The 14,928-nt window shown below is 38.5% G+C and overlaps 1 protein-coding gene across 5 annotated transcripts; it reads right to left on the reverse strand.

Moving 5' to 3' along the window:
• Positions 1–592: 592 nt before the first annotated feature.
• LOC120103738 (phototropic-responsive NPH3 family protein NPY4) lies at positions 593–13,408 on the reverse strand. 5 transcript variants are annotated; one of them, XM_039121279.3, is made up of 6 exons: positions 13,028–13,362; positions 11,534–12,227; positions 9,890–10,026; positions 3,491–3,560; positions 1,630–2,814; positions 593–1,391 (listed from the first exon to the last, which is right to left on the reverse strand). In XM_039121279.3, the coding sequence occupies exons 3-6, from the start codon at positions 9,973–9,975 to the stop codon at positions 846–848; spliced, it is 1,887 nt and encodes a 628-aa protein (XP_038977207.3). In that variant the 5' UTR covers positions 9,976–10,026; positions 11,534–12,227; positions 13,028–13,362; the 3' UTR covers positions 593–845. The 5 variants fall into 5 exon arrangements, with proteins under 5 accessions (XP_038977207.3, XP_038977210.3, XP_088557201.2 ...); XM_039121282.3 differs by lacking the exon at positions 9,890–10,026 and having other exon boundaries at positions 13,028–13,408; XM_088701075.2 differs by lacking the exon at positions 9,890–10,026 and having other exon boundaries at positions 12,872–13,341.
• Positions 13,409–14,928: the final 1,520 nt, after the last annotated feature.

A 14,928-nucleotide genomic window follows, 5' to 3' on the forward strand; every position in this document is an offset into this window, starting at 1 on the left:
TTGCACCATCAATATTGAGTTCATAGTAGTAGTTCCAAGGAGGGTTCCAACGAGTCAGTAGGGTTCTCCTTTGGACTACTTCACCAGAATATTGACCTCGCACAATAAATTTTCAAATATGGTAGCTATGGCCAACGGATCCCTTTTTTTTCCCCTAAACACCATGTCATTTCGACCTGACATCCCAAAAAATTCAATCTTCTGTGTGCTCCAATAACCAATCTTCAAATAATAAAGCTTGATTCATATAGGATCTCAACCATAAAGGGCAAGGAAATCAAACTTGACATATAAAAGAATAATTTTGTGTACGTGCAGTCTCTGCTGGGCAGCCACATGATTCACAATGTTCTTCCACGTCTGCTTTTCTCTTTATTAGATTATTTTTTTATGGAAAAGATATTCATGCTATGTAAGTATTGCTCATCCCCATGCTTTTGATTCTTATCAAATGGGCAGCTAATCTTTGCACCCGTAACATGAACTTTTTGAGGTGAGAGCACTTCAAGCAAACCACTCTAATGGTTCCATTCTTGGTCAGTTGATTACATGCAAAAATAGATCATTCTGGCTTTCTTTCCACCATCAAGAATCAAAAGGCATTCCCAACCATCAAATGATGCAGTTGGATGGATGTCATAGAAGATTTAACCGATTCTTTTGCTACAATATAAAATAATAGACAATTACATTCACCCACATCGACATTCTCTCTTGTTCAACATTCTAATCTTCTACCAAAACCATACCACCTTTCTATGGTACATGCAAAACTGGGTCTTTGATCACACAAAAGAGACCATTTGTAAGCTTTCATCGTGCTCGGCCTAAGTGATGCAGGTTGCTCATGAAACTGAGTATCTTGTGTTCCTTAAAGGTGTGGACTTGGGCTCATCCGGGTTTGCTGAGCCTGGGCTACCAGACGTATCAGAGCTAGTGTTCTCCCCTCCCTGCCCCTTGCTCGACAGCAGCTTGCCTAGAATCTTCTTGGGCATCATGATGCCCTTCACCTTGCCATTGCCAGCTCTGTCATTGCCTTGGTTCTTACTAGCGGCGTTGCTGTCGCTGCTCCTCTCGCTTTCCCCGCCGCCTACGAGCTTCATAGACTTGAGCAACTTGAAATCTTCAACTGTTGGGAGTCCATCCCAGTCATCCTCTGTGTTGGTAGTGACGCCTGAACTCGAACTCCCATAGGAACCACCACAGTTCTCGGTCCGGCCTGCAGCAGTAGCTGCTGCCCTGACCTGCTCAAAGAAGAGGACCTGGACTACCGCCCGTAGTGGGAGGCGCTCGTTCTGCACGGCATGAGAGCAGGCATCTGCAGACAGTTTCTTGCAGTCCATCAGACCACAAATCTTCTTTCTCTCACTTTTGCTCAGGCCCGGATGCTCCTGCTCACAATAATAAGAATGAATCATTTAAAGTATAGTAGCTAACATAGTAGCAACTTCATCACATGATAATGCATTGATTATGATTCTTCAAGCCTACAATTTATTTCTAGGGAGCAGATTTTAAATTTAATGCTATATAGAATTTCTAATTTCAGTCCTGTGATGGTCCAGGCAACCATATCTTTTACAAGGATTAGGAAAGAATGTAACTTTTGAAGGATTCCGATATTCATACCTTCAGATACCTGTCAATAGCACGATAAAGCCCATCATGCACTGGCCTTGAGTCAGCTGACATCATTTCAGCGAGATCAACAAACTTTGAAAGAGGTAACTTGGGGTCTTTTGCTATCTCAGCAAGATACCCGTCAACCAGCTTCGCTACACTGATCTTTGAACTACCTGAAACTATAGCCGGGCTCCTGGTCTCCTCGAGCACTTCAGATGCCTTTGGGCTAGTATGAGCAGCACCACTATCCTGCATCACAAATTCCTCCACTATACTAAGAACCATGTTGGTATCATACACAGTGTCCTCCCCTGACATGCTGGGGATCAAAAGATCAGGTACTGAAGCTTCTTCTAATTGGCGGCCTATTCGCTTGATGAGCTCCTTCTTACCCATTTCGCCAGAATCCAGTAAACTTGCAGCTGTTAGTAGCTTAAGAAGGAAACTGCATGATACGGAACCTTTCTCCGCCGGCAATAACCAGATAATGGTCTCTAGCAGTGACCTACTTTTCATGACATCACCTTCATGGATCAGGGAACCTCTGCCAAAACCTCGAATTCTTCTATATGTATAAGCTTTCAGAGCCTCTCCGATCACTTTCCCGGACATTCTTCCCTTAGCTTTGATGGCCATTATAAGCCGCCTGTAGAAATCCATTTCAAGCTCACAGAGGTCCTCGACCCACCAGTCCTTAGGTACTGACTGCTGTTTTTTGACCCCATTCCATTGTGTATCGAGACCATTTTCTGACGGAAGTTTTTTTCGGTTATAAGTGTAAGACCATTCCACCATAGAAGCATCAATGGAGGCCTTGGAAGCTATAGAATCTATGCAGTGGCTCACCAATTTCAGATCCTCAGACCAAGGTAGCAGAGACTTTGTAGTCTGGAGAACTATAATTGAGTCTTTCCAGCTGCGGAATATGCTTGTGTCGAGGAAGACTTCGATTTTATAAATCAGATTCCCCTTCTCCACAGATTCATGCATTTCTAGATATTCTGCTGCACAACGGGCTGCAACCACATTGTAAGCATTGAGGATGACAGTCATACCATAACAAAATTTAGCACAAATCTCAAATGCAGCAGGGCCGCCGGGAACATTAAGAATATGAATCTCATTATTGCTTTCATCATTGGTAGCTGCCACCAGCTTTTGCAAGCGAGCACTCTTGGACAGAAGAGGAAACTGCATTTTTTCAATTGGTGCGGAAAAGGTAAGCACAGTAAGTAAAAGGAAAAAGAGGCCTGGAGGAAACTGAACCAGCAGAGATTGAACACAATGCACAATGACGAATAATGCTTTCCTATATACATAAATGAAAGGCCTATTACCTTTTGTTAAACTGTCCCCGCAACTTATTTATTTTAACAACATGAATTGTATTTCAAAGGTGCATGAATGATAAAGGTAATATAGTTAGGAAGAATGGACATATAAAAGACAACTGCCTAGTGAAAAAGGCGCTACATATCCCAATAATTACTTTTAAAACCATTACCACCCTGCTTTCCTCATACAAGTTCTAACATAATGGCCTAGCAGTAAAAGATTAAGGAAATTCATTACAATTATCAATATCTATTCTTTGGTGTTATTAGCTAACACCTATATTCAGCAGAAAGAATAAAAAAATGTCAGCACTTTTTAACTCTCTGCATGCCCATTTTAATGAATATATTTAAGTTCAGCTAAATTACTAAAATACAATTTCCACAAGTAATGAGGAGACCGCCCATATACGTCGTGAAAGGTAAGTGCATTTGCCACAAGGTGAGTGGATTAAGGTACAGAAGTCAAACATTCAGAGTCCATGCATAATCATTTCGGACATTCATTATGATTGGAAAACCAGAGTTCCTACCTTGTGTAAATGGAATTTAACTTCTCCTACATGAACAATGATATCAGTTGCCAGCTCAGTTGCCACAAACCTGCAAAGATAAACAACTATATAATCATATTTCAACAAATAAATAAATAAATAAATAAAATATCGACAGAGCTAAATGAGCAAAAACAACGAATTTGAACAGTTACAGGTATAAGCTAGGAGAGATGAAAGTGGAATTTCGCTGGTAGAATGACTAAGCTATGACTTGCACACAATGAGCTCATTTAACCAAACAGTTGATTCTCAATACAACTTGAATAAAATATATTTGATTTTTCAGAAGAAAAGCTTCTTTTTTAAAAATGTCACAGGTGCACAAATGGACTTAATATATGCTTCACCATTCTTACCGATCAGCGAATTTTCAGCAGAAAAGTTGTACGAATCACTATTTCTAGTGAAAGAACGTTGCTTCATTTATTTTGTTTGAACATTATGAGCTTTCATATACAAGTCAACCTCATAATTTCTATGGATCAGGATCCATTTGTTTAGCTAATTTTGTAAAGAAACTACACATGCGAGTGTTTTTTTTTTTGCACCAAAGAAACACATGAACTAAATCGAATCTAAGCTCAAAAACATGTACATGCTTTTGGATCAAGTGTTTATTGGAATAGTCTCTCATTCCATGTTCGTGGATATGCTTTGCTGATTTAGTAAGAGTGATGATTAAATATATCCTACATTAAACATTCCAAAATGCATCATCTGCACGATTAGTTTGATCGTTTGATGGATTCATGCAAGATAATGCACATGTTAATCTTTAAATCATGTAAATCATTTGTCAGTGATCGAATTCATCCCATAGTATGTGCTTGTATTGCATCATCTTGTTACAGCTCTTACAACGAAGTCACCATAACAATGTGATGTCTTTTAATTCTAGTCAATTTACCAATCAACTCTGACTAGATTTCCTTAGTCTTTCCACCTTCCAATTCTTCAATCAAATCCAACCTCCATTATTTAGAAAGGCCTAACCACAACAATATTTTTATTGATTTTCCATGGTAAAATTTATGAACCTCATAAGTCATAACCTATTCAGTCGTAACTCTAGTCTTCCTCCAATGCAGAGTTTTTTATATTTGTGGGCATATTCCTCTTAAACTGTTTTGTATTCCATATTTCCATCACAAAAATTTATCAAAAAAAGCCAATCTTATTTTTCTCCTCACTCCCATCTGCAATTGTAAATAAACATATGATGTTTACATTCTTGAAGGCATTGACAAGTCCAGTCTCCAGAGATCCCAATAACAATCTGATATATATAGAATTTGAAGGCATTGAGGTCCATTGAACCCAATAACTTTTGGCAAACATGAAACCAGCAAAAAAGGGTTCACAAAATTATGTTTGATGGTGTCAGAATCAGTGCCGAATATCACAAATAGATTCTTTGACAAACCTCATAAAGATTAGGCACAATCTTTGGAAGATGTAGATTCAATTATATTTTTCTCAATAATATGCTTCCCAATGTCTAACTTCAATATGTTGGTGGTATTGCTAGTGGGTATGCGATAAAATTTGTGCAAAGGGCAAAATGTTATGAATGAAGCTTTTAAACCCTTTCTAAAATGCTTTTTTGTGGAAGAAGCCATCATATTACAAAAATAAAATAATGCAATAAATTGGTTTTCACCAATAAAATGAACACCTGTCACATGATAATCTCAAAGATAATCTGGCGCACGACAACTGCGAGAGGATAGCGATGCTTAGAAAAAGTTGCCAGAGGATCACGATCATCGCCGTAGAGGGGATGGCAGGATCAATAGACAAAGAAGTCTCCACCAATAGACTGCAATGTGCTCTCCTAGTGTAAACATGGGTAATAGGAGGCCTAGGAGGAGGATTTGGTAAAGACGGTGAAGACTCACTTGGGGTAGAAGAATGAATTGAGGTTATAGTATGACAGTGACATGGATCAAGAAAGGTAAGACTCTTAGGTAAAGGAGAAGGTGGGGAAGGAAGAGCATAATAGGGTACACACTCTAGAAAGGTAACTTACTTAGAGACAAGTAAGCATCAAGGTACAGGATCATAGCACTGATGTCCTTTATACTCTAGGCTCTACCCAGGAAAAACACACATGACTAATCAAGTAGAAAGGTTGATTCTCTTAAGAGGTGGAAGGACAAAACAGGTATAACCAGACACCCTAAGATAAAAATAAGAGGGAGCACGAGATAAAAGCCGCTTGAAAGGAGAAACATCAGTAGTGACCTTGGAAACACTATGGTAAGAACAGCTTCTACTAAGAACTGGGTAGGAACGGAATCGAACGAGCAATCTATAGAATGTGGCGATGTTTGCGCACAACAGCACTATTTTGTTGTTGTGTATGTGGACAAGAAGGTTGAGATAAAGTGCCTTGAGATAGTAAAAAGGCCCAAAACTACAAAAATAAAAATTCACTACCACAATCTGAGCGAAATACTTTTATGACCTCATAGTATTGAGCATGGACCATAGTGGCAAACTCTTTATAGATTTGACAAAAACCTGAGCGTTATGATGCATAAGGTAGAGTCAAGTATAATGACTATAATCATCAACAAAAAAGACATAATATTGAGTTCCACCCTTAGAAGGAATTGGTGAAATACAAATATCAAAATGTATTAAGTCAAATGAGCTGATGATATAGTGTCACTAGGATTGTAGGGAAGGGCTGTATGCTTTGCCAACTAACAACCTATATAAAGTGTCAGGGAGTGAACAAAATGGAGCCAAGAGCACAGTACTAACAAGATAATTAAGCCTAAGTCCAGAAAGATGTCCTAACTTGTGGTGCCATAGATCAAAAGGACTAATGCCACTAGTAGAGATGAAGTGGTAGCTGCAGTAGTGGAAGCAGAAGATGATCCATGTAGTAGAGGCCTCCTTGTCTATGGCCTGTCCCAATCAATATAGCAGTATGACAATCTTGATTTGAACAAGATGAAGAATCAAAGGTAATAGTACAATGGCTATCCACAAGCTGACTAGCAGAAAAAATATTCATTGCAAGCTTAGAAAAATGTAAATCATGAGAAATAGAAAACCAACTAGAAGTACCACAAAAGGGAGTAATAGTGCCATGGTGTCTAAATGGTAAGGGAGAGCCATCTGCAGTAGATATCTGGAAAGGAGTACGAAGTGATGATGGGTGTGCCAAGATGGAAGCATCAGCAGTCATGGGAGGCTCAAGAATTAAGAAATCTAGCCGAATCTAGATGTGGTCGAGGCTGAACAAGCTGACGAGGTAGGCACAGTAGCACGAACAACCATCTCTAGCCAATCAGAACAATACAAAATATCTGAAAAGTAGGTGGATACCATTGTAGGACCTTAGAGGTGTAGCATACAAGCGGAAAGCTCTAACAATATGCTCCAAAAGAGCGCTCAACTAAGTCAAGCAACAGAACAATCCTCAGGAGTGCTAAATCTGACTGTTTGAGGTTATCTTTGCAAGGCAAATGAGATATCCTGCCAAACAGTTGGTGGGCTGTTGCAGATCCAAGACAATTATAGCTATGTACTGATGTTAGCAAGAAGTCTGATCAATGTAGATGAGATGTATAAAAAGGGGCCAATCATTAAACTCCTAGTAGGAACCAGAATAGGCATATCATGATATCACTAGCTTGTGAAGGCCGACAACTAAAACAGCAGCCACTGAACAGTAAGGTGGTTGAGTTTCCATCTATCTAACACAAACCAACAAGCTTCTGTGTAGAACAGGAAGTTGATTGCAAAGAGACAAATCAACAAACAGCTGGTAGATGCAGTTGTAACAGCAAGCTGATGACTTTGTAAAGATATATTAGCAAGCTGCTGCTCGTGAGAAGACAACCAATGAACAGTGTAGCATATTAAAGATTAAATCTTGTTGGATGGCTAGTCCTGATTAAGTAGACTATGCCTCAAAACAGTGGATCTCAAATCCCAACAAATAGGCAAGACAAGATGAAGATGAACCATAGTAATCGTAACCAAAGAAGAGCAACAACAAACTCCAAAAGCACTCTCCAATTGCAAGAATGAAGCACAAGGATAAAAATGCAAATGTTGAAGATGATTGCACACCAAAGAAGAAATATGACTCTGATACTATGATAGATTCAAGTGAGAGGAACAAGAGAAGCCAAGTATGTGGTAACGTGCAATACTCTTTAAGATATTGCCCATGGTAAATATAAACATACAAGGAATTTGGTCCTCACCATGGTGAGAATACTACCAGACCACAAGAAAGGTATGCATACATACATACATGTACAATTTATTGGCCCACATATTGTCATTCTCTCAGAAAACCTCCCATTTAACGAAAATGTCATTTTCAGCAATTAAATACATGAAGCTCCAACTGTGATTAGTTGATTACTTTAAATGATCCTATCAGATGTTGTTAAGCACCAGCCTTTACAAGTAAAGAGAAAAAAAGATCAACCTATCCAAGAGATGCCATACTCCAAGCTCTTCAAAGGCCTCAAACCTTGGAGAACTCCTCTCTCAATCCCATATATCTTTATCATTGCCACCACATTTCAAAAACCATCACTACTATCCATTCCTGTCCAATTTTGTAAAACAACTACATCTTGTAGCCTAAGGCTTTTTTAGTTACAAGTAAAAGCTGGAACGGCGATTCCTAGTTAAGATTACTCCTGTTCATTATATAAGTCAAGGTTCTATTTGGTTGCCTTAAGATGGAATGGATTAGAATTGAGAAGTGGGAAGGAATATAGTCCCCTCTCTCTCACCATGGAATAATTTATCCCTATTTTCACAGAATAAAGCCCTCTACCTAGAATAAATAGTCCCAAAGCAACACTAGATTGGCAAATGAGATGTGGCTGGGGTCGAGTTTATCCCAAACCTTATCCTACCTTAATTTCGGAGCAAACAAGAATTGTTTGGTTCAATGCCAAATATAATTGAATAAATTATTTGATTCCATGACCCCCTATTCCCCTATATTCCATGAAACTCGGTCTTCTTGGGTTTAAATATTCCATGAAGAGAGGTGGAATAAAATGATTGCTGATAAAAGAGGAAATTATGATCCAGAAGGATCCTCAGACACGATGTGGACCACTTTGACCACTACGAGTAGTGCTGGACAGGGTTCCGAAGCGACATCTGCCACATCGAAAAGCCGAGTCGCAAGCCAAACTTCAGAAGGCCATAATTTAGTCATACGATGCTTGACTAAGATTATCTTTTTTAAAAAAAATTGGAGATTTCTTTGAAATCTACAACTTTGGGCTAACCTCCTAGGAGGTTAAATCGATCCCGATCCGAAATTCTATTGTTTAGACTCCAAAACAGCCAATCAAACCGAAGTTTTCTTACTTTAACCGAGCATAGATCTCTATATAAGAAGAATTAGGCGGAGCGACAAAAAACATAGTTGATATACAAGACAAGATTTACCTCAAGATTTTTAGCTTTTTCTAAATTTCTACTAGAGATGTCTAATTTAGAAAAAAGAGTTCTACTAGAATTAGAAAGAGGAATCCGAACCAAATTGTATGAGGGACGACCTCATCATTATAAATAGAAGATGTGTACCTTGTTTTTTTAAGGGTTAATGAAAGAAAAGGAAACTTAAAAGCCCTACTTTCGAAAATTTTCTATCTTCTTCTAGTTATCTTTTGAGAGATTCGAGTTGAGCAGGTTGAAGAAAATCTTTTTTCTCTCCGATCGGATCAAATTAATATCAGAGCTCAGGTCCTCTATATCTGTAGGAGCCTAGGGGCCTCTATTCATGGTCCAGACGCATGAGTAATAAAGCAATCAGGAGAAGAGCTATCCGTGCTTCAAGTACATCGAAGGACAAAGGCAAGTATGGCTAGTAGTTCTTCCTCAATGGATGATGATGAGACGAAGGGACATCTCATACAACTAGAGGAGAAAATTGCCCAACTCACCAAGATCGTCTCCAGATTGGTAATACCTTTAGAACAAGCACCACCAACTTCTGTTACGAAGTTGTCTCCTACGGCTCGAGATGAAGATCCACCATCTAGCGAGAAGAATGAGGATGAGCAATCTACGGGTACAAAAAAATCTCTCTTCAACTATTTAAAGTTGATACTCAAATCGAGATTCCTGTATATGACGAAGTTGTTGATGCGAAAAGACTAAATAACTAGCTAGATCAATTAGAAACATATTTTACTATGGATACTCCAGTATCCAGAAGGTAGCTTTTGCCCGTCTCAAGCTTTCTAGACATGCTTTTATCTAGTGGAATTCGTACATGCATTTCAAATTTGACATGAAACAAATTCAAAAGCCTAATTAAAAAGAAGTTCTCCCCAATCGGTCATAAGAAAGATCGGTAGATCAAGTGGCATTACTTACGACAGAAGAATAATTAGTCTGTCCAGGACTACACCATCGAGTTCCACAAGCAAGCAATCTTCCTCGAAATTTCCATCGATGATCATGCAATTTTCATTAAATACATCGAAGGTCTCCACAAAAGTATTCGAAAGAAGCTGAAAGTATTCAAAGTTGAAGATATCAGCGAAGCCAGCATGAAGGCCATGGAGATTGAGGAAAAGAATCAGTCTAGAAAAAGTAAAAAGGGAGACAAGTTCAAAAAAAGCGATGGAAATCCATGTCAACAGAGGGAGCAAGCAAAGAAGCACGCCAACACGACTCGAAAAATTTATTATGATCATTGTAACCTCCGTGGACATACCAAGAAGAAGTGCTGAAAACTTCATCCTGAGTTGCAGCTGAAGATGAAGACGCAGAAGGATGAAGATTTCAAAGAAAAGAAAAAGGCAGTTCTCAATGCTGTAAAAGTGGAGCTGCCCGAGCTTAAGCAAGCAGACTCTAAATTGAGCCTGATAACGAGAAAACTCGAGATAGTAACTGAAGCAAATATAGGGGCACAAGAAGAACTCTTCCGCATGAAAATCCAGGTGAAGTAGAGCATCATTGAGGCTATTGTTGATCTAGAAAGTCAGAAAAACTTCATCTCTGAAAATCTAATTCAAAAGCTGAAGTTGCAGACTAAAACCCATCCACATCCCTACCCTCTTGGTTGGATTCAAAAGAATGCAATACGACACAAAGTGTCATGCAATTTATTGTCAACTGCTCATGCTCATTTTAAGCCAAGAGTCCATTCACTGTATAAAAGATGATCAACAGGTCTTGCTTAAACATTTTTTGAGAACAATGTTGTTAGTGCCACATTTCCAAGTTGAACTCAGAAACTCTCCTGTGCAAGTACTGAGGAGAGAGGTTTTAACCAGTGAACGGAAGTCCTGTTGGCCTCAGTCAAAGAAATTAACCGCAAAAATGTTAGAAAATACATGAAGAACCAAGAGCTATCCAAAGATGAACAAGTGGTGAGGCTAAAATTTCATCTAATGAATAGAAATAGTGAAGGAAGAACATCATAATATCATCTCACACAAGCTGGCATGTGCCACATGGAAAAGCACAATCAGCAACGAATGCTAGTGATGTCAAATCCATGACACTGACATATTGAAATCCATCCTTGTACTGGGGCTACTACGAGCATGAGGAAAGTAGATCCACCTTTTTCTTTCTTCTAACTAATTTCAGATGCCAATAGCCGAAAGCCAGTTTAGATCAAATGAAGCCTAATGCAGAGTAAATTATTATTCAGTGCTATTGATTAAAAATCACCAACCACCTAAGCAGCAAGATATCGCAACATAATCTGCAAGTTACTTTGGATTTTAATGTACCATCCTCAAAGATATCAAATTACTTGGATCTTCTATAGACCCTAGAAAGAAAGCCAAAAAAGTAGATGAACTAAATAAAAAGATTTACCCAAAAACAGGATCGTATGCAGTCCAATAAAAAAAAGCGTAAAACTAATAGATAGGGAAAGAAGGTAAAAGAAGAAACATCATAGAAAAAACTCAAAGTAAAATAAGTCATTACCTAGAGGAAGATGCAGAATAAGTTCTTAAAGTGCTTATGTTTAACAAAAAAAGAAGTTTTAGGATATGTCACCTGACATTGTTCCCATCCGTCTGAAAAGAATCAGGCTTTGATCCAAGCTTCATAAACTTCATTGTGGTACAAAACAAAAAACACCCTTCACTTCTATGACACAGAGCAAACCACACAACCCCACTAAACTGTCGTAAGAACAGCTATACCGCCTCCCTGCATCCCCAGTAGTGTAAATAAGAGCTGCTATAAAGAACGCTGCCAAGTGTGCAATTACAAGATGGTGGAGTGGACTTCCAGATCGATTTGTTACTAAAAATAGAAACGGATGCAGAGCATCCAACACAAGAAGAAACTACTGGGTCTAGACTTCAAAGGCCATTCCACTCAATGAAGAGGAGAACCAGAGATGCCGTCCAAGGGAGAAGGTATATTGTTTCCCTGCTCCACAGCAGGCCCACGAGGTCCAAGGGCTAATGATCAGGCACAGGAGACAGCCACGGGCTCTCTAAAGTAGAAAACAATCAAGGGAGAGCTGAGATACACACAAACACTAAGCTAATACCTCCACCCTCCCTGCCATTTGTTAATGAATTTCTCTTGATTTCAGCTGTGTATAGTGTTCTCCAATTCTTTCTTTTTTCTTCCTTGCGTTGTTCCAAAGATCTATAAGATCTAGTGTCCCATGCTTCAATGCTTATACCATGGCATCCTTATTCCTCCAGTCAACTCCCAACTTGTGTGATCACAACTCCTGCAAGACCAAAACAGCACATCAAATGAGGAGAAGGGGGTGCAGAGAGACCAAAACAACTGCTTTCTTTGAAGGAATCCTATCAAGTTGGCAAAATCCCACATCTGAAGGCATATAGAATAACTATAAATATATGGATGTCAAGAAAACATGCGAGACTGCATGAGACTGCATTAGTATTCCAGTGGAGTTATTAGAAGAGCGAAAGAAAATCCATAAAAAAAATACCACCTTCTAACTACAAATCAAATGAAAGAACTGGCATATAGACATGGAGATCAAGGGGGGAAAAGCATTAAAACAATAAAGTACAGTAACAGTATAGGTGAAGTAATTGCAAACCATATGATATTATGGATCAAATACATCAAATAAATATTCGTATTTTGTAAGTTGGGAAATATACCAACTCATTCATCAATTCCCAGGCAAAACAGGTTGATTTTTTCAAGAAAAAATAGTACAAATCCTCATGAAGTCAAGAGTAATAAAACCAAAGCCCAGCATAAATGGAAAACCTCAAAAGAAATCCCACATTTTAGAGAAGAAAATGATGAAAAAAGAGAAAACTCCCTCACACACACACACATACAGAGAGAGAGAGAGAGAGAGAGGAAAAGCAGGAGAAAGAAGAATAAACCAACCTCCAAAGTGCATGAAAATGGCCACCAAAACGAAGCACTAAAACCCACCAACAACAGCGGAATACAAAGCCAAAAGCCAAAAAGAAAGGACTAGGACTATTAGGAAGAGCAAAACAATAATATTTTTAGAACGGAAAAAGGGTAAAGAGAAACCACCGTAAAGTCATGAACTGAGCCCGTCCTCTAAGGATTACTCTCCATAGGCGCACAGCAGGAAACCCATGATGACCCCTCCCATGCCCACACCTCCTCTCTGCGTGCTGTCAGTCCTCTCACTCCCCCAAACCCACTGTTGAGCAGCAAAAGCAAAAGAAGAGCGAGCTCAAATCCAATGACCACAAGAATCCAAAGAACAAGCTCTGGAGTCCTCTTTTACCGAACCTCTCACTCTCTCTCTCTCTCTTTCTCTCTCTCTCTCTCTCCAGAGCAGAGGAGGGTGAAACATAAAAAAAAGAAGAAAAAAGCTCTTCTTTTTCTTCTCCTTTCTCTCCTTTTTATTGCCATTAACTGTTTCTTTATAAACTGCTTCCCACCCACAGACTCTTTTCCCTCTCTCTTTTCTTCTGCTGAGTTAAAAGATGAAGTGACACATTGCTACCCCTGGTTTTTTTTTTTTTTTTTTTCTCAGGCTACCCTGGTATTATTGAAAAATGTTGGAGTATTCAGGATTTATATAAATCTTTTGTTTATTTTATAATGGATTCAATTCAATCTGGGATGGTCAATAAAGAATGTCAGCTGCTCTTCTTTCCAACTCGTCCCAAGTCCCAATACTTCACAACTATTTAATGTCATGAAGACCACCTCCTAAAACAAGCCTGCCTTCATTAATGATGCCCTTACTTTTTTCTCCTTGCTGCCATATCTTTAACAGGGCTCTCTCATCATTGATGTGCTCGACTTTGTGCTCTTGATGTAATATAATTGATCTTGAAAATGATGTTATTATTTTGTTTGATGTAAAAAAATATATTAGTAGATTATCAAGAAAAATAAGAATAATGTTAGTATGATAATAATTAACTAAGTAAATTTTAAATATAAATTTTATTTTTTTAGTGCAACCACTGCTTACCTACTCTAGTATAGTTGCAGCCGGCAAAATTAAGAACTACAATCTAGTATAACTGTGAAGGAGAGACCTCTAGTATATTCAAAATTTCACCGAAGTGTTGTGCTGCATAATCGATGATTCTGTTCATCTTTTGATACGCATGCACTGTCTGAAAAATACTGCAATTTTTTATAAATATTTAACACAAAAAATATTATATATCTTTTATGGTTACTGTGATCTAATTATCCAATGTAGAATCTTGAAAAAAAATAGAGATACGCAAAGTAGCATACCAAATTGTCTAATTCTAAAAAGAGAAATGCTTTCTCTAATATTATTTAAACACGAAGCCATCAAGTATGGTTTAACATAGTTGACCTTACATGGGAAGCTCCTCATCCCAAGCTCTAGAATAGGTTTCTTATTGGAAAGTATTGGTTAGCCGCCTCCTCTCAGTCCAACCACCATGGGTAATCCTTGTTTATGTGTTCTTCAACACCTGCTTGATCTTCAATTCCACCTCCTAATGATGAACCTCACCCCCTTTGGCCCTGTGGATCATTTGTGTCCACATTTCATGTCCCAACTCCACATGTCATAATCTCCAAAAACCAAAATGGTACAAACCACATAAATACTTTTAGAACCTAACATAGGTTTATCATATTCTCCACTCTTCTCCATAATGATGTTTACCTTTCCTAAAGTTTACTCCACTATTCTTCTCGCAAAACTAAAATCGCATGCCTCTTCCCCATTAAAGGTGGCCAGTAACACATGGAGCTGACACTAAGCTCAGGCGACTGGGAATCTGTTTAGAAAGCATCAGTACGATGCTTGCATGCACTCTGCCCTTTTTTTTGTTTTAAAATTAAAGATTAGACAATGTGTTTATTGCCATGTCAATGACTCTAAAGCTTATATTTATCAAGATAAAGTTTCAAGATCTCTAGAAGTAGAACAGAGGAGTCTGTAAGATTTGTGATCCAATAAAGAATCT

The sequence above is a fragment of the Phoenix dactylifera genome, chromosome 7 (assembly GCF_051530095.1).
Source record: "Phoenix dactylifera cultivar Ajwa chromosome 7, Ajwa_hap1_PhDact_Kaust_v1.1, whole genome shotgun sequence".
NCBI lineage: Eukaryota > Viridiplantae > Streptophyta > Magnoliopsida > Arecales > Arecaceae > Phoenix > Phoenix dactylifera.

Excerpts from the sequence above, each read along its gene's own strand:
- LOC120103738 (XM_039121278.3), bottom strand. The coding sequence starts at position 5,281 with ATGATCGTGATCCTCTGGCAACTTTTTCTAAGCATCGCTATCCTCTCG. Across the intron at positions 3,561-5,189 it reads TTGAGATTATCATGTGACAG|GTTTGTGGCAACTGAGCTGG; the intron begins GTGTTCATTTTA and ends TTATCTTTGCAG. Across the intron at positions 2,815-3,490 it reads TTAAATTCCATTTACACAAG|TTTCCTCTTCTGTCCAAGAG; the intron begins GTAGGAACTCTG and ends GAAAAAATGCAG.